Source organism: Salmo salar, chromosome 05, assembly GCF_965601325.2.
Source record: "Salmo salar chromosome 05, fSalSal1, whole genome shotgun sequence".
NCBI classification, from domain to species: Eukaryota; Metazoa; Chordata; class Actinopteri; order Salmoniformes; family Salmonidae; genus Salmo; species Salmo salar.
This window is the reverse complement of record NC_138295.1, coordinates 43,818,305-43,838,952: the sequence shown is the minus strand read 5'-3', so window position 1 is coordinate 43,838,952 and position 20,648 is coordinate 43,818,305. Positions and strand designations below refer to the sequence as shown.

Genomic DNA, 20,648 nt, shown 5'->3' with positions numbered 1-20,648 from the left:
CCAGCCGGACTTCTCGTCATGAACGAGGGGAAAAAATATATTTCCGTTCGTTCAAACATGTCAAACGTTGTATAGCATAAATCATTAGGGCCTTTTTTAACCAGAACATGAATAATATTCAAGGTGGACGAATGCATAGCCTTTTATAACGTATTGGAACGAGGGTACCCAACATGAAGTAGCGCGCCAGGTGTCTAATGGGACATCACCGTTCCATGGCTCTTGTTCGGTCAGATCTCCCTCCAGAAGACTCAAAACACTTTGTAAAGGCTGGTGACATCTAGTGGAAGCAATAGGAAGTGCCAAAATATTCCTAAACCCCTGTGTTTTTCAATGGGATAGGTTTAAAATCAATACAACACATCAGGTATCCACTTCCTGTCAGAAAATGTCTCAGGGTTTTGCCTGCCAAATGAGTTCTGTTATACTCACAGACACCATTCAAACAGTTTTGGAAACTTTAGAGTGTTTTCTATCCATATATAATAAGTATATGCATATTCTAGTTACTGGGTAGGATTAGTAACCAGATTAAATCGGGTACATTTTTTTTATCCAGACGTGCAAATGCTGCCCCCTAGACCCAACAGGTTAACAAAAAATTTGTGGAGTGGTTGAAAAACGAGTTTTAATGACTCCAACCTAAGTGTATGTAAACTTCCGACTTCAACTGTTTATCAGCCCTCTGATTACAATTAAGAGCAAACTTTGCCGCAAAATTTGCAGCTGCAGCTTAACTAGGTCTTTCCTTGCAGCACTGGACCACACGACTGGACAATTATCAATATTTGACATAACGAGAGCCTGCAGAACTTTCTTTTTGGAGTGTGGTGTCAAAAAAGCAGAGCATCTCTTTATTATGGCCAGACCTCTCCCCATCTTTACAACCATTGAATCTATACGGTTTGACCATGACCGTTTACAATCTAAAGTAACTCCAAGTAATTTAGTCTCCTCAACTTGTTCAACAGCCTAGAGGTCTAGAACTTAAGGAATGGTTTGTACCAAATACAATGCTCTTAGTTTTAGATGTTCAGGACCAATTTATTACTGGCCACCCATTCCAAAACAGACTGCAACTCTTTGTTAAGGGTTTCAGTGACTTCATTAGCTGTGGTTGCTGATGCATATATGGTTGAGTCATCAGCATACGTGGACATACATGCTTTGTTTAATGCCGGTGGCAGGTCATTGGTAAAAATAGAAAAGAGTAGAGGGCCTAGAGAGCTGCCCTGCGGTACACCACACTTTACATGTTTGACATTAGAGAAGCTTCCATTAAAGAAAACCCTTTGAGTTCTATTAGATCGATAGCTCTGAATCCATGATATGGCAGAGGTTGAAAAGCCATAAAACAAGTTTTTCAACAACAGGTTATGGTAAATATCAATGGCTGCACTGAAATCTAACAGTACAGCTCCCACAATCTTCTTATTGTCAATGTCTTTCAACCAATAATCAGTCATGTGTGTCAGTGCAGTATTTGTTGAGTGCCCTTCTCTATAAGCATGCTGAAAGTCTGTTGTTAATTTGTTTATAGAGAAATAGCATTGTGTTAGGTCAAACACAATTTTTTCCAACAGCTTGCTAAGAGCTGGCAGCACGCTTATAAGTCTGCTGTTAGAACCAGTAAAGGCCGTTTTACCACTCTTGGGTAGCGGAATTACTTTGGCTTCCCTCCAGGCCTGAGGACAAAGACCTTCCTCTAGGCTCAGATTAAAAATATGACAGATAGGAGTGCCTATAGAGTCAGCCACCATTCTCAGTAGCTTTCCATCTAAGTTGTCAATGCCAGGAGGTTTGTCATTATTGATCGATAACAATAATTTTTCCACCTCTCCCACACTAACTTTACAAAATTCAAACTTGCATTGCTTTTCTTTCATTATTTGTTTTTTTATGCGTGAATACAGTTGCTCACTGTTCGTTGATGGCATTTCCTGCCCAAGTTTGCCCACTTTGCCAATAAAATAATCATAAAAAAAATTGGCAACATCAAATGTTTTTGTGATGAATAAGCCATCTGATTCGATCAAAGATGGATTAGAATTTTTCTTTCTGCCTATAATTTAATTTAAAGTACTCAACGTTTTTTCCATCATCCATTATATAATTGATCTTGGCTTCATAATACAGTTTCTTCTTCTTTTTGTTGCGTTTAGTCACATCATTTTTCAATTTGCAGTAAGTAAGTCAGTCAGATGTGCAGCCAGACTTATTAGCCACTCCTTTTGCCCCATCTCTTTCAACCATAAAGTTTTCAATTCCTCGTCAATCCATGGAGCCTTAATAGTTCTAACAGTCAGTTTCTTAACAGGCGCATGTTTATCAATAATTAGAAAAAGCTATTTCAGAAATGCACCAGGTGCAGCGTCTGGATGCTTTTCATTAATCACATCAGACCAACAGATATTTTTTTAACATCATCCACATAAGAGTCACAGCAAAATCTTGTGTATGATCACTGCTTCCAATGGCTACGGATACAGCTTTAGAACAAAGTTCTACAGTATTAGTAAAAATGTGATCAATACATGTGGACGATCTTGTTCCTGTAGTGTTTGTTAACACCCTGGTAGGTTGATTAGTAACCTGAACCAGATTACAGGCACTGGTTACAGTAAGAAGCTTCTTCTTGAGCGGCCCACTTGATGAAAACCAGTCAATATTCAGGTCCCCAGGGAAGTAGACCTCTTTGTTTAAATCACATACATTATCAAGCATTTCACACATTATTATTTAGATACTGACTGTTAGCACTTAGTGGCCTATAGCAACACATCAAAAGAAAAGGCTTGACATAAGATCTGCTCTAAGCATTACAGGATATGGCTCTGAATATATACAACAACACCTCCCCCATGAGCATTTCTGTCTCTTCTATAGATGTTATATCCTTGTATTGCTACTGCTGTATCATTAAATTCATTATCTAAGTGAGTCTCAGAAATGGCTAATATATGAACGTTATCTGACGTTAGCAAGTTATTGATTTCATTAACCTTATTTCTAAGGCTACTTATATTAATATGGGCTATTTTCAGCCCTTTCCTGGGTAGGGTATCAGAGATAGACATAATACTGAAAAGAGCAAACAAATCAAGAGAAAAAATATACATTCAGCAGTCCAATAATCAATTGGTGTGTGTGTTTGTGTGCTGCGGGGTTGAAGCTGGGGAAACCCATAGGCTTGGCTCTCTCATCCCTTCAGGCTTCTGGGAGGGAGGGTGGACAATGAGCCTGTCATTGCGGATGTAAGCAATGTCCCCACGCGGTCTGGCAGCTTTCATGGCTGGGATCAGTTCTTTCCTCTTCATACTGACGGTAGGGTTGCAAAGCTACCGATAACTTACTAAAGTTACCGGAATCTTCAGTAATTTTGGTAATTAATAGAAAACCTATGGCAACATATCGTAACTTTGGTAATTTATATTTGAATAATTTTTTAAATATATATATATATATATATATATATATATATATACTGCTCAAAAAAATAAAGGGAACACTTAAACAACACATCCTAGATCTGAATGAAAGAAATAATCTTGTTAAATACTTTTTTCTTTACATAGTTGAATGTGCTGACAACAAAATCACACAAAAATAATCAATGGAAATCCAATTTATCAACCCATGGAGGTCTGGATTTGGAGTCACACTCAAAATTAAAGTGGAAAACCACACTACAGGCTGATCCAACTTTGATGTAATGTCCTTAAAACAAGTCAAAATGAGGCTCAGTAGTGTGTGTGGCCTCCATGTGCCTGTATGACCTCCCTACAACTCCTGGGCATGCTCCTGATGAGGTGGCGGATGGTCTCCTGAGGGATCTCCTCCCAGACCTGGACTAAAGCATCCGCCTACTCCTGGACAGTCTGTGGTGCAACGTGGCGTTGGTGGATGGAGCGAGACATGATGTCCCAGATGTGCTCAATTGGATTCAGGTCTGGGGAACGGGCGGGCCAGTCCAATGCCTTCCTCTTGCAGGAACTGCTGATACACTCCAGCCACATGAGGTCTAGCATTGTCTTGCATTAGGAGGAACCCAGGGCCAACCGCACCAGCATATGGTCTCACAAGGGGTCTAAGGATCTCATCTCGGTACCTAATGGCAGTCAGGCTACCTCTGGCGAGCACATGGAGGGCTGTGCGGCCCCCCAAAGAAATGCCACCCCACACCATGACTGACCCACCGCCAAACCGGTCATGCTGGAGGATGTTGCAGGCAGCAGAACGTTCTCCACGGCGTCTCCAGACTCTGTCACGTCTGTCACGTGCTCAGTGTGAACCTGCTTTCATCTGTGAAGAGCACAGGGCGCCAGTGGCAAATTTGCCAATCTTGGTGTTCTCTGGCAAATGCCAAACGTCCTGCACGGTGTTGTGCTGTAAGCACAACCCCCACCTGTGGACGTCGGGCCCTCATACCACCCTCATGGAGTATGTTTCTGACCGTTTGAGCAGACACATGCACATTTGTGGCCTGCTGGAGGTCATTTTGCAGGGCTCTGGCAGTGCTTCTCCTGCTCCTCCTTGCACAAAGGCGGAGGTAGCGATCCTGCTGCTGGGTTGTTGCCCTCCTACGGCCTCCTCCACATCTCCTGATGTACTGGCCTGTCTCCTGGTAGCGCCTCCATGCTCTGGACACTACGCTGACAGACACAGCAAACCTTCTTGCCACAGCTCGCATTGATGTGCCATCCTGGATGAGCTGCACTACCTGAGCCACTTGTGTGGGTTGTAGACTCCGTCTCATGCTACCACTAGAGTGAAAGCACCGCCAGCATTCAAAAGTGACCAAAACATCAGCCAGGAAGCATAGGAACAGAGAAGTGGTCTGTGGTTACCACCTGCAGAACCACTCCTTTATTGGGGGTGTCTTGCTTATTGCCTATAATTTCCACCTGTTGTCTATTCCATTTGCACAACAGCATGTGAAATGTATTGTCAATCAGTGTTGCTTCCTAAGTGGACAGTTTGATTTCACAGAAGTGTGATTGACTTGGAGTTACATTGTGTTGTTTAAGTGTTCCCTTTATTTTTTTGAGCAGTGTATTTATATATATATATATATTATTATTTTGTATATATATATATTATTATTTTGTATATCTGTGTCCATGTTGTCCATGAGTTTCTAGTAGATAGACCATATGTTCAAGAGAAAACAGCCTAATGAATGAAAAAAGCATCTAATCAACAATGCTATTATTTTCAATTACCTCTGCAACTCGTCCAACTATTTTTTTTCACAAAAGCCACCAGTTTGACGCCAAAACATTGACAACAAATATATTGACATAGTAAAATATAAAGGATAATTCATGCTGAAACTCTCATATTAAACACCAATGGTATTCACTAAGTTGACTGTTTATATTTAGGATAATGATTTACAGGTTTGTTCAGATTTTTTTTATGTCGTCTTATTTAATGATTGAATTTATTTTACATGTGATAAGGCCAGAGAGAGGGCAAAAGATAATTACAGACATCTGTGATAATCTGAAGTACCCAAAAGGGCCAGTAGATAGATGTCTTGTGGTAGATTACATGAATTCCTCTTGAAAGATACCACAATTATGATAGTTTACTGGTAATCAAAATGGATTTATACAATAAACAGAGTACACAAATTAATGACTGAAAAGCGTAGTTTTTTGAGTCTCAGAGAATGAGAAGTTGAGAATGATAAAAAGGGTAGTGATGTTTCTTGCTGCAAGGCAAGCGTTCTATCTTTTTGAATGCTCTTCAATGTTGCACAGTAGGCCTTTTTCCTCTATTGAACACAAGATTCTGCTTTTGTGTCGCTCAATGACACTGCTCTTATTGGAGAAGTCTTCAATGATTTAACCAGTCCAAGGAAAGAGCATTTGTGTCAATACCAGCTTTGTCTGGCAGAGCTGAATGCATCGACTTCAGATCAAGCAGTGTCTCTTTCTTTCCCTGCTACTAACACAGGAAATGCAGTATAAGCACAAGTGAGTGGCAGTATTAGCTTTTATATTAAAACACACCGTGGTAGCTGTTAAATTTGTGTTGTGTTATGGTACTCAGAGCTTTTATTGCTCTGTATAAACATGTATACATTATATCCTAGCTACACTTCCAATGCTTACCTCTGTCCCTGTGTGCGCTCATATAAGACAAAATAAGTAGGAATGCAGAGATGATTTAAGATGAGATAAGTGAGATCATGAATAATGGAATCACTTTGAATTTCAAAAGGACGGCATCTGGGAAAATAAAATGAAACATTTTAGGAGAGAGAGGGGTTCATTTGTAGCAGATCTAGTCTTCCAGGGAGGTAGCCTGTCTGTATGTGACAGCTGTCAGCTAACCTAGTGCAGTGATCCATGGACTTCTTACATAGTACATATGGATCATCATCCAAAATCATGAAGCTGTTTATTTTTGACCGAGCACCTCGATTCGGTCTTATGTAGCAAAAATCTTTGTCTACACCTATTCAGCATCGTTCACACCCTCTTAAGCCTTATCCCTACCCATCTCTTTAAGGATTCACATGTGAGGCCATGTGGTAAACAGAATGAGTAAGGTAGTGTAGCAAACAACCAAAGATTTCAAGACTATAAGTGGTGAAAGTAGTAGACTACAATAAGGAAAAACAATAAGGAATACCATTAAATCTAGTCCTTGGCCTATATCCTAATCTGACTTTGGTGCAGGTCATGTTGTTCTGAACGTTACCGTCTCTGGTAAACACACACTATCAAGTAAAATCTATGTTTATTTGTCACGTGCACAGGATACAGAAGGTGTAAACCTTACAGCAAAATGGTTACTTGCATATTTGCATAGTAGCAATATCAAAAATAGAAAGTGTCCAGATAAAAATATTTATAAATATTTTATAATTATTAGATGATGCTGACCCAGAAAATAGGGGTGTGCCAATTTTCTGGATACAATTATGATTCGAGTATTTTTTGTTAAAAGAAATGTGAGTGCCAGCAAGCATGTTTCTCATGCTTCAATGATATAATTTCTAAATTATACTGTACTGTCTTTGAGTCAGCCATGTGCGTGGTCTAAATAACTCAACTGGATAGTCTGCCTGTAAAGAGAAGAGCGGGCTGTACTTTGATCCTGCTGCTCTGATTGGATAGACTGAAGCTGTATTTCTCTGTCCACTCGCTTCATAATTTAACAAGATCACTTTTCCTTGCATTTTTCAGTCTGATCATTTAGATTACTGCTGCCTGCTACTATGATAAATCACATGGCGAGGACGTTTGCTATCAAGCTATCAATGCGCATAATATCTAACAAATGGGGCAAGTGTATGGAAAAAATATGAAACGCAATGCGCATTCTGACTGAGTGACAGCAAACTTGACTGCCCACTGCAAGTTGAGGACACACACACACACACACACACACACACACACACACACACACACACACACACACACACACACACACGCACACGGGCTGCCCCTAATCTGCACCTTTTTTGCAGTGAGAACATGCAGGGGGGTACAGTATTTTGCCAACAACTATTTAGGCATATAAAAAAAACACTTCAGTTTTTTTCGATCACGAATATCATCCGATCCGACTATCAACTGTCCATTACAAATACGAGTAGGGCCATATCGGCACACCTCTACCAGACACTTGTCTAAATGTGAAAGAAATGCTATAACCACCCCGCAGCCACATCTAGCTAAGTGGATGTGTCACTGTTGTCTAGACATGTACACATGTTCAATACAATAGAGGGCCGTAATCACCCCCAGACACACCTGGCTAACTTGATGGGTCATTTAATCATCTGGCAAAGTTAAGTATTTTGTTTAAACATCTAGCTAGCTAGCTAAACAATGAACCATAATACCACCCATATTACTAGCAAGACAAACTAATTATCATAGCTAGCCACAATGCATGAAATGCTGTAGTATGAATCTGCAAGTAGCTAAAGCTAATGAACTAAGTTTAATATGATCTAGCTAGTTAACATTAGGCTATAACTAGCAATCATACACATAACGTAATCTAGCGTGCCAGCAAGCTCACATTCACTAGCTAGCTAACAGTACGTTTTAACTTGCAATTAAACAACTTTCTGACAAAATTAGGTAAGTATATTATCTGAAAATGTAGCTCGAATCTTACCCATCTACAGTACCAGTCAAAAGTTTGGACACAGGGGTTTTTCTTTATTGTACTATTTTCTACATTGTAGAATAATAGTGAAGATATCAAAACTATGAAATAACACATATGGAATCATGTAGTAACCAAAAAAGTGTTAAACAAATCAATATATATTTTATATTTGAGATTCTTCTAAGTAGACACCCTTTGCCTTGATGACAACTTTGCACACACTTGGCATTCTCTCAACCAGCTTCACCTGGAATGCTTTTCCAACAGTCTTGAAAGAGTTCCCACATATGCTGAGGACTTGTTGGCTGCTTTTCCTTCACTCTGCAGTCCAACTCATCCCAAACCATCTCAATTGGGTTGAGGTCGGGGGATTGTGGAGGCCAGGTCATCTGATGCTGCACTCCATCACTCTCCTTCTTGGTCAAATAACCCTTACACAGCCAGGAGGTGTGTTGGGTCATTGTCCTGTTGAAAACAAATGATAGTCCTACTTAGCGCAAACCAGATGGGATGGTCTATCGCTGCAGAATGCTGTGGTAGCCATGCTGGTTAAGTGTGCCTTGAATTCTAAATAAATCACTGACAGTGTCACCAGCAAAGCACCAACACACCATCCCACCTCCTCCTTCATGCTTCACGGTGGGAACCACACGTGTGGAGATCATCCATTCACCTACTCTGCATCTCACAAAGACACAGCAGTTGGTACCAAAAATCTCAAAGTTGGACTCATCAGACAAAAGTACAGATTTCCACCTGTCTAATGTCCCTTGCTTGTATTTCTTGGCCCAAACATGTCTCTTCTTCTTATTGGTGTCCTGTAGTATTGGTTTCTTATCAGCAATTTGACGATGAAGGCCTGATTCACGCAGTCTCTTCTGAACAGTTGATCTTGAGATGTGTCTGTTACTTTGAACTCCGTGAAGAATTTATTTGGGCTGCAATTTCTGAGGCTGGTAACTCTAACGAACTTATCCTCTGCAGCAAAGGTAACTCTGGGTCTTCCCTTCCTGTGGCGGTCTTCATGAAAGCCAGTTTCATCATAGTGCTTGATGGTTTTTGCGACTGCACTTGAAGAAACTTTCGACGTTATTGACATTTTCTGGGATTGACTGACCATTTGTTAAAGTAATGATGGACTGTTGTTTCTCTTTGCATATTTGAACTGTTCTTGCCATAATATGGACTTGGTCTTTTACCAAATAGGACTATTTTCTGTATACCACCCCTACCTTGTCACAACACAACTGATTGGCTCAAACACATTGAGAAGGAAAGAAATTCCACAAATGAACTTTTAACAAGGCACACCTGTTAATTGAAATGTATTCCAGGTGACTACCTCATAAAGCTGGTTGAGAGAATGCCATGAGTGTGCGAAGCTGTCATCAAGGCAAAGGGTGGCTACTTTGAAGAATCTTAAATATATCTTTTTCTTTTATTTGTTTAACACTTTTTTGCTTACTACATGATTCCGTGTGTTATTTCATAGTTTTGACGTCTTCCCTATTATTCTATAATGTAGAAAAACATTTTTTTTTTAAGAAAAACCCTTGAATGAGTAGGTGTGTCCAAACTTTTGACTGGTAATCTACATGTATGAATGCTTCACAGCAGACTGGAACCCCTTTAACTCTGTTTTGTTTGTACAGCTTGTTTGGCTGGTGTTGTGTCAAGTTACTCCGGTTCACACTGACCGTGAGCAGAAAGTAGTCCATCACAACTTTTCCCCACTGATCTTTGTCTATTACGCCTGCTAACTTCAGGGTAGCGATGTTGTTGAGAGCAATAGCAACACTTTTGCAGTTCACCAGGCTAACATTATATCTTTCAAAAAAGCTGCGGTAGCAAGGCTTATCTACACATACTGATCAGCTCACGTTATAGACAGAAGCATGCTACTTGACAGACCAATCCGAACTCATCTCTCGATATGTCCAGCCCATCCATTATCTCAGCCAATCATGGCTAGCGGGAAGGTTCCTGTCTTTTTCCATGGCTAAACCAACTAGTCTCGTAATTTAACAATTTTATTTGTATTTACAGATGGCATACAACTTTGTTATTAATGCACATGAAAGTTTACATGTTCCAGAAGGCATTTCTGACAAAAACAAATGCCTCTACTGTGAAGTAGTGATGTGCAACATACGTCTAGCTTCCTGAAACGGGTCACATTTAGTTATGACGATCTCACATGATTAATTGTTTATGTTTAGTGTGTCATGAAACCAGTTTCTGGCATCATTGATATGATGAGAAGTTGAAAATGTCAGTTTCAAAGCTGTCAGTGTGGTCACTGTAGCATTATCATGAAGTAATTGTCCTCACAACGCAATCATATGTGCCAGTGTTTTCATGGTCACTGAGGAGCCAGGACACAAAGTATGCAATAACCTCAACATACTTAACCGATAATGCTTTATTCAGCACGTATCATAAACAATATCCCTGCATGCTGAAGTAACACAAAGCAAACCCTGTAGGAGCAATCAACAAACATGCCTTCTTTGCTTCCATCTGAATGTCTCCTGGCCTAAATAAAGTCAGAGAGAGAGAGAGAGAGAGAGAGAGAGAGAGAGAGAGAGAGAGAGAGAGAGAGAGAGAGAGAGAGAGAGAGAGAGAGAGAGAGAGAGAGAGAGAGAGAGAGAGAGAGAGAGAGAGAGCCTGGGAAAGGTTGCATGTGGCCTGCAGGGCTGCCATGGCAGAAGAGGCAGAAGGCTGAGGCTCCAGACTCTAATGAGGCCTTGTGTTTGGACCCGAACTGCATCACAGCCCCCTCCGGCGCTCCTAGTCACACAACCCCCCCTCCCCACCACCACCTCTCGCCACTACTTACACAAACACACACACACACAGACACAAATGCACACACGCACACACTGCCATGGCAACAACCACTGCTCAAATCACAGTTCAACCAAAGACCCCTTGTGAAATAGAGTTTTGAAAAAAATGACTCTTTTCATGCTTTTCTTCAGAAATGTTATTTGAAGGACAATAATGTTTGTTGTACCCTCACCATGCGTTTACTGTGTCCTTCCACATGAAGGTAATATAGTATCATCACAACACACACATAAAATTGCTGTGAACATACTATCAGAAAAGCATTGAAAAAGGTATTGAGGAGGGACCTGAGTGTTACTTACAGTAAGTAGAGCTCTCTACTGTAAGTTGTTTGGATGCTACCGTACTGTATGTGTTCTTGGTACTATCACTCTAAAGATAAATATTTGCAGGGAATTCATGACCACCAACTTTATATATTCAAGTGCCTTTAATGGTGAGGCAACTGCTTGTTATATGCGACTAAGACAGGGGAGTTTGAAAAAAAGCAGTAGTCAGATGTTTCCTACTTGGCGGAAATAAATGCAGAGAACAGAGTGGAGCCTCACAGGCAGGCAGAGGAGACGAGGGAAAGGCATCCATCACAAGCGTCAACGTAGCCTCTTGATGTGACACTCCAGTCAGCTCTCTCTCTCAAGCTCTCGGAAATTAGAGTGGTAGATGGCTCAGGGCCAATCTAAATAATCCATCGCTTAGAAAAAGCGGGGCTTCAGAGTATGGCTGGGGCCCTGCGTGTGTGTGTGTAGAGGGGCCAGAGAGAACCCCTACTATAAATCAGAGGCAGTCCTGGCAGAAAACTAGGAGGGAGCAGCAAAGGCCAGTATAGGAGTGGAGAGGAGAGGAGAGGGGGATTCAGGATGCTTTCCCTCTGATCCCTGTAGCTCTCACCGGAACTCTGTTTCCAGCTCATTCCCTCTCATGTTCCCCGTTCATAGTATACACAGTCATTTCTTCAATACAGAATAGTCTCATTCCATATGCATTTAAACATGTACAGTATTCTCTCGTTACGTGGCCCTTTATCTCGTATTCACTTATTCCTATGCATCCTATGCTTCAGACTCCACACAAACACACACACACACACACACACACACACACACACACACACACACACACACACACACACACACACACACACACACACACACACACACACACACACACACACATGGCATGGGTAGTGATGTTGGGAGTGTTGATGGCCCTCTCTCAGCTGACTGGATCCTCAGACAACTGCTCTAAGTGACAGATCTGGAACAAAGCAGCGTCTCAGGGCAGGAGACAGGAGCACAGCGGACGACAGGCACTTTGCATGTGAGCTCTCAACACACACACACACACAAACACACACACAAGGAAACACACACATGGAAAAACATACACACTTCTCCTAGGGTAATGCACAGCATATTTATTTACTTCCATCTGTCCAAGTGCATTTCCGTGTACCTCAGAACTGATTGACACAATAACGTGGAGATGGATTGAATGCTTATTTAAAAGCACACTCGTTTTAAGGCCCCCACAGTTACTGCATTTGCAGGCTTTCGCTCCGGAGGGAATAGAGAATAGGTAGGTACACAGGAAAGGCTGGAGAAATGTTCTCTTATGCCTCTAAGGGGGAACTTAACAAGCCTAATGTATCTCCCCTCCCCTCAGCCTCTCCTTCCTGTCCTTGTCTAACACAGCATCAGGGAATCACCACAACCATTGCATTACCTAGAATTAACCCTGTCATCATCACAACCACCCACATATACAACAGTAGAATATAGCATCTAAATGTAACCCTCTCTTTCATGTATATCTCTCTCACTATGACAGTACAGCTCGACAGTGACAGAGCTGTCCCTGTAGGGGATATTAGAGTCAGTTACTGTATGTCCCCTCTGACACACACACACACATATCTGATACCCCTGAGATGATGCTGTCTCTCTCTGGGCCCAAGAGATGACGCATGGCCTCCCCTCATCATGGTGATGTGTCTGTCTCCTGGCACAGTACCATGGAGTTAGTTACCAGGTACCAGGGACGTGGAAGGATATAGGCTCAGGGGTGTCAGTCATCCCCCGGTGAAGTGTCACATCCCCGGGTGTACAGTACAACCCTCCTCCCTTCCCCATCTTCCACCTCCAGAAGCTCTCTGAGGAGGGTGGGTCACCCTCCCATGGTCCCCAGCTGCCTGGTGAGTGGTGACATACCTCCTTCGCGCTCAAGAATAGACAGGAGAGAGATGTTGCTATTGTGGAGCTTCCAGCCCACCTAGCTAAATGGGAAAAAGCGGTGGTCTATATGCTTAACAAAGTCGACCTCTTCCATCAAACTGCAAACACAGAGGGTCACTCTTAAATGCCAATCTAGCAGCCCTTTCGCTCCATTTAAAAATAACTTGAGAGCACGCAGGGGAATAATAACAGTAATACAGTGGGCAGTAGGGGGAGGAAGGGGTACTGCAGTGCCCAAGAGAGTGGTCTTGTTGATGAGTGCAATTATGTATCAGTGACACATTGACATGTACTACACTCAGTGACAAACAGTTTAATTTTGTGTTCAGGAGAAATGTCAACATCAGGACATTGGTGATTAGATATGTTTAGAATGTTTTTCTGTAGTGTCTCTGACAACCTCCATTTACCACGTTTATACGATTTACTGAGAAAGTGTTTTGGTGGTTTCTTTTATTTTCTTAACAGCTTGTCATGTCAGTCAGACATGCTCAAGTCACACATGATTTTCATAAGGTAATGCAATAAAAACATTTGAAGCCATATAGGCACTCTTACATTAAAATAATATATAATACCAAAATTCCAGCATCCAGTTCATTAAGAGTATCATAGTTACTTATCACAACAATTCTTGAACATTTGTCTGTATAGTATGTAGTATTTTTAAAGACTTATCATAGTTTGTCTCCAGTATATGTGAATTCTGAAAGGCTGGAAGGGTGGAGAGAGATTTTCCCTGAGGGTGCTGACAGATAGACAGAGGTAGTGATTGGGAGTTAGCTGGTGGCTAATGATCACAGCCTGTGCTTGTCCCTCCCTATCATTATGCTAGCTCTCTAGTGGGCTAGTGCCAGGAGACTCTGTCACCGTGTGTTGCTGTGTTGCTTCACTCCACCAGCTGTGCTGCTCTAGTCTGGGCTTGCCCTCTTCAGCTCTGTACGGCCTCTCATCTCTATTTTCCCCTCCCCACCCCTCCTCTCCTCTTCTCTCCCCCTATCACCCCTCCGCCCTTCACCCCTTGAACTGCCATGCTGCCCTGACTAATCTTCCCCTCCCTGACCCTCCCTTTGCCCTCTCCTGCCCTAGACACTCCTGACCTACCCGAGACACTTCTACCCTGCTCTAGACACTCCTGTACTGTTGTCTTTTCTAAAAGCAAAGGAACAGGACGAACCAGTGCCAGTGCCAACTGCACAATTCAAAAGAGCCTCACTCATGGGTGGCTTCAGTGAAAAAGACATGGTGTGGGTTGGTAATTCTGTTTCCATGTTAATGGTCCTGATAGTAAGATAGGACGTTGTAAATCACATTATTTCTCAAGGCTTCACCAGAGCTGACTCTAATCCTATTTTAATCATTAGACTGCGCTTCACTCAGGTTTATCAAGGTGCTTTGAGCGGCTGTAAAAGAACACATATGTTTGCCAAAACGTCAAACCTTAAGCATACACTCAACTAATGCCAAGTAGGAAAGAAGGAGATAAAAAAAAAGACTTACTGCAGATTGGGTCTCTATATCTCATGGTGTGCCAATTTTAATGAGGTGAATATTTCTGTGAGCTCGCTTCTAGCTGTGCTGCCAAAGTGTTTATATTCAAGTTAAAATAATATAAAACTCGGTTTAACTCCTTGTCCTCCTTGTGGTTTGAAGGTTAATTTAGCAGAGTGATAAACACAGGCCCCAATTAGGCCATTAAACACTGTCTCACTCTCAGGCTGAAACAGTCTATATCTATTATTTCTCCTCAAAGGTATTTATTATAAAGTCCTGTTAGTCCTGATATGTCGGTGCAACTGCGTATCTGTGGTTTCCTGACAGAGGGAGATGTCCTGGGGCTAATTATGTATCAAGCAGTTCATTTGGATCGGAGGTCTGTCAATGTTTCAAACAGATGTGCACCGAACCTACTTTCATCGTTTACAGGGTCTTCAGGACTTCTTTAAGAGGGTATCGTTTTTATACACGTCTTTTGCGGTGTCATAAAAGTGAAAAGTATAACCACACCTCTCCTCCTAGAGTGAATAGGGCTGTGGGTAAGATGCTGCAGTGTACACTGTTCAGGTGAATTTATAGGTGTGCTTTTTCCTACTATTGATTTGCCTCCAATTAAAGGCTGGATTATCCCCACCGACTGGAGAGAAGTTAAAAATGAAATAGACCACACAGTCCACTCTTTATTCATGTTTGTCCCTCTTCTTTCTCCCTCTTTCTTTATTTTTCTTTCTCTTTTTCTCTTTTCTTCTGTGTCTCTCTCTCAAATTCACACACATGCTCACCCACACGCTCACACACACTCACACATGCATGTACATACAGACATTACCCCCCCAGTTTGGCTCCAACTGAGTGCAAATCCACTGGAAGCATCCACCTCAGCCACCTGGTTTTGTGTTGCGAAGATTTCTTCCCCTGACATCTGTTAAATATTATCAGGTTAATGACTGGCAGTTTTGTTCAAAGTTCTGCCCAATCTAAGATGCTGCACGACAGCTTAGGTCATAGAAAAGTAAACTTTAAACACATTTCCCTCTCTCATAGAGCTCCTTTTATTGTTCTAACTCAGGGGGAAATTCCCCGCCCAGGTTATTTTTTAACAGCCATGTTGTGTTAGACACTCCGGGCCAGTCTGCCACTCTATGTAAAAATGTAGGTTGCTAAGCGCTAGCTCGCTGCTAGCCTGCCTGCTGGCCCGGTTTTGTGTTTTTACTATGATGTCATCACACCCCATAACCATTTGTCAGATGACATCATTCTTTCTGAAAACACTTTTTGATAGTTTATGAGTCCGAAGCAAGCTAAGGGATTGGATTTTTTTTCAATGGTGAATTGCATTGAAAGATGGTATGTATAACAGAGAGTAGAGTAATGCCATCCCTCACTATGGAGAGATGCATTTTGCTCTTCTGTAAATAATGACACATCATCCCAATAAGTATTGTGCTAGTGTCCTAATAAATAAAGAAAATACTTTATACATGCACTGATTTGAATAATAGAAAAGTTCTTTCCAGTTCTTTCCCCAGCAGTACTATATGTTTTGACTTTATATGGGGAATTGTTGTAGGGTTATTAAAGGGTTATTAATTTAATTAATATTCTATCATAAGCAAAATCCCAAAATAGAGAGGTGGATGATAAAGGAGACCTCAGTATAAGTTTGTTGAATAAATTAGTACACAAATTGGTCACCTGAAGCTGTCTATTTGACCTGACTGGTGCTGTGTCTTTCTGCAGAATGCTTGAGGATGACCTGAAGATCAGCAGTGACGAGGAGGACACTGATCAACAGGTAAAATGAATCAACACCCTTCTATGTACAGTATACTGTATCTCTTTATATTATGTTTTTCTGAGCCAGAAAATAACACAGCAGGAACTGTTGGATTAGTTCATTCGAGATGGCTCTCATTGTGCTTCTTTTGTATTTTGATCATAGTTATCATCCATTCAGGACCTTCGACCAGTTGGTAGTTTAATAATAGTTATTAAACACTAAGGCCATAATACTCACTCAGTGAATACAGGGCTCTAATATCGCTCTAACAACAGCACTGCACTCCCATATTAGTGTGTGTGTGTGTGTGTGTATGTAGCGTGCTGTACAGTATGTGTGTGAAATTCATTTGCATCTCTGTGTGTTTATAAGTGGCTTACTGCAAATGAGTGCATGGTACATTATCACGCTGTCATCGCCTGCAGTACACCAGCAGTGTCTGTACACAAATAAACACACACTAGTCTGCTTGGTCCCCCTCCTCCCCCTGTCCTCTGCATGCACAACAATACAGATAAAAACAAAAAACACATCCCGTCCTTATATAAGCAACCAGCTTAACCCCCCCGCCCCCACCCACACACATACATACAGAAAAACAAACACTTACACACACACACACACACACACACACACACACACACACACACACACACACACACACACACACACACACACACACACACACACACACACACACACACACACACACACACACACACACACACACACACACACACAGCCCCAGTGTGAGTGCCAGACACAGTGGATCAGCATGCTCCAGCACATGTGACTCAGGGCAGTAGAGAGAGGAGGTATAATTAATATATTTTTGACAGAGAAGCAGGAGGGGGCTGGGGAGAACCTGCAGCAGTAATTTTGCTGCTTCTATCTCCCAATGCCCACATAGTGCTGTATCTAAAGCAATTAGCATCAGCCCAGGCTCTCTGCCGTTTTTTTCGCTCTCTCATCCCTCTCTCTCTCTCCTCTCTTTCTCTCCATATTTCCCTCTACACACACTCTGTCTCGATCTTTTTTTGTCCCTTTCCCTCTCCTTCTCTCCTTCTCTCCTGTTCTTGTGTGTTGCTCTCAGTCCAGCTTTGGTGCAGTTATGACAGTAGACAGAATAAAAAGGTCAGCCTAGCCCTACCTCAGACAAATCACCTGGCACTGAGGGGTAGGGGTGTGGTTCTCAGATGGGAGAGGGGGGCTAGGAGGGGGCAGGGGGGTTTGCTGTGCCTGGACTGCTGGAGCTGCTAGCACCTCTGACCTCACTGTTATTCAGCTACCTGGTGCTATTCATCAGCTAGAAACACCTCAACCCAGTTTTGTTCATGCATTCCTCCTTTTCCTCTATGCAAGCACTTCCTTCCCTCTCCCCTTTGTCTACCAGAATTCACTGGAGATTTTCTAGCTGTGTATGAATTGTAGGATTTTTTTTAACAAAATTGTGAGAACGTTCTATTGCTTAGTTCTGCAGCAGCACAGATGATCATTGAGGACTGTGGTCAATTAGTCAAGGTTTTGTTGCCCAGTTTCTTCAAAAAATACTGCAGTGAAAGGGCCAACCAAATGAAAACATTCTCCCCTAAATCAACAGCCATATTTTCATTCAGATGTCCTGGTGGATTAAGAAGAAATCTAGTCATCACAAACAGTGGTGTCTTTATTTGTTAGCCGGCTTTCTCTCTTAATGATAAAATAGCCCCCTACCCAGAATGAATAGGATACTGCTGTGACTGATCACCATAGATGGGGGGGGGGGGGGGGGGGTACTAATGATAGTATTTTAACAAGGGGTATCGAAGTTCAATGACATAATTTGTTAAGAGATAGTGGAGATGGAGATGATGAATCTGAAGGCGGATGAGTGAGTGAAGAGTCCTGTTCATCTGTCTCAAATCCTGTTTCATCCAATGCTAGTATTAGAATGAGCTAATTTAAAACAGACCTTTCTACCCTCCCTGTAAGACTGATCTCACAACAGAGCCAATGCTTCTCAATCACCCCGCAGTTGAATATTCAGGTTGAAAACAAATTGGGGGCATACATCACTGTGTGGCATACATCACTTTTGGAAAGATATTGTCCTCTCTACAGGCAATGGACCAGTAAATTCAATAGCAGTGCATCACTCTCCTTGCTTGCCACAATGAAGTATTCTTCAATATTGTTGAATTCCTTTTGTGTCAATTTCATGAACATCTTGCTTTGAGCTGTGTTGTATTACTCTTGGTGATACAGATAAGCACTTGGTCATGGCTGGCCTTTTTAGGCACATTTAATGGTAGTCACAAAAATGACACCGGCACAGCCCCATCCCTCCCCTCTCCCTTCTCCTCCTCCTTAGCGATAACCACCCTCTGAGTTTCCCACACACACATAACCCCTGAAACGAATGCCCAAAGCCACCTCATAAGCATGAAAAAAGCCCCAGCAGTCATTAAAACAGTTTGCCGGAGTACGTATCTACGCCGCCGCCGAGCCAAACACACTAGCAGCCATGCCCCCAGCTGCGTTGCCTAGCAACCTGCGAATGGGGAAGAAGGATGGAAGCAGCCCAAATCCCTGTGGAGAGGGAAACAGCAATAAGAGAGCAGTTGACAGATGATCTGAGTTGTTTCATCTAATATACTGTGAAGATCACTGGCTCCTTTCATGAATGATAAATGGACTGTACACAGATCAATGGTCACAGCAATAAACTTAGCCTGCCTGGCCAGTGTGTGGCAGTGGGCCTGCCTGTGCCTTGGTGGTAGTCGGGACAGGTTGTGGTGGCCAACAGCTTCACTACTTGTCGGTATCAAGGGGTTTTATTTCTATACCTTGCTCAAACACTATTTAAGCGGATGAATATGCTTTCAAAGAGGACTTGACACCAATGTTTTTTTTTTTTATTATTCCCCCCCACATTGTGGGCTACATCATATTTTCAGGACTACAGATGTAGCAGTGACACTCATCTCCCTGTGCACCCTTCATTCACTGTGAAGTGGCATGCTACGGTCCCTTGTGTCTGTCTGCATGTGTAATTGATTTCCACTGAACTGTCATCGGAGAGGAAACACTTTAATGTTCATTTGTTTGTTACAATGGGTTGTTGTTCTATTATAGGGAATACATTTGGGAAATAGGGGAGGGGGGCTGAACAAACAATCCTCATAGTATTAAACTACTGTCACCTGTCTGTGCTTCAAATCAGTGTCAGGTGTCAGTGATGTAGGTTCAAATCAATCCTATGGAAATCCATAGCTTAGTAGTAAGACCTTTCCTACTAATGTATTATGTAACAAGTATTATATTCTGTATGTGGACATGTAGCCTACTTTAAATGTGGAAATGCTGATTCGATGCAAAGCCTCTCTGCTACTATAGTAGGTGTAGGGCTGTGGCGGTCATGAAGTTTTGTCAGCCGGCGATTGTCAAGCAAATAACTGCCAGTCTCATGGTAATTGACTGTTAGTTTACATAAACACATTTAGCATCTCCTGGCTTCCACGCATAGCCTACAAGCCACTGATGCAAACATTTGGAACATCTAGATTTTAAAAAGTCTAATAGAACCATTTAAATAATATAGCCTACACCATCACAATAAATCCATTATTTATTTTAGATAGGTCTAAAGAAACATGATATGAAGAAAATGTAGTCTATTTCAGATGAACAGAATAGAGTTGTCCTTATGTTAGGCCCTGATCTGGCTATGCCATATGGATGAGGGCTACACTAGTTCATTTAGCAGACAGGATGTGCTTAGAATTCTGTGGCATTATTTTAAATTATTTTATAGTATGAAGAATACAAATCAAATCAAATACATTTTTATTTGTCACATGCGACAATGGCAGAATGGTTGAGGTCCCTCCCTTCTCTTTCTCAGAACTCCGCCGTCCTTTTCTCAAATCATTAAAATCCAGATGGAAAATATTTACACAAGAAGCAACCTAATATCACAGTCAAACTCTCAGTCATTTAGTAAGTTCACCATTCTCACGATAGTGAGAATAGTACCCTACCATGAAATGCTTACTTACAAGACCTTAACCAACAATGCAGTTCAAGAAATAGAGTTAATGAAATGTTTACTAAATAAACTAAGGTAAAAAGAAATCTCATCAAAATATAACACCAGAAAATGACACAACAATAAT

At 41.7% G+C, this 20,648-nt stretch overlaps 1 protein-coding gene across 2 annotated transcripts in view; it reads left to right on the top strand.

Annotated features, from left to right (window-relative positions):
• LOC106604958 (AF4/FMR2 family member 2) overlaps window positions 1-20,648 on the top strand; it is a 179,281-nt gene that overhangs the window by 98,308 nt on the left and 60,325 nt on the right. For both annotated transcript variants that reach the window (XM_014200135.3, XM_082975226.1), the window contains one exon: window positions 16,455-16,509. In XM_014200135.3, coding sequence (XP_014055610.3) covers window positions 16,455-16,509 — 55 coding nt within the window. The remainder of the gene's footprint in view (window positions 1-16,454; window positions 16,510-20,648) is intronic.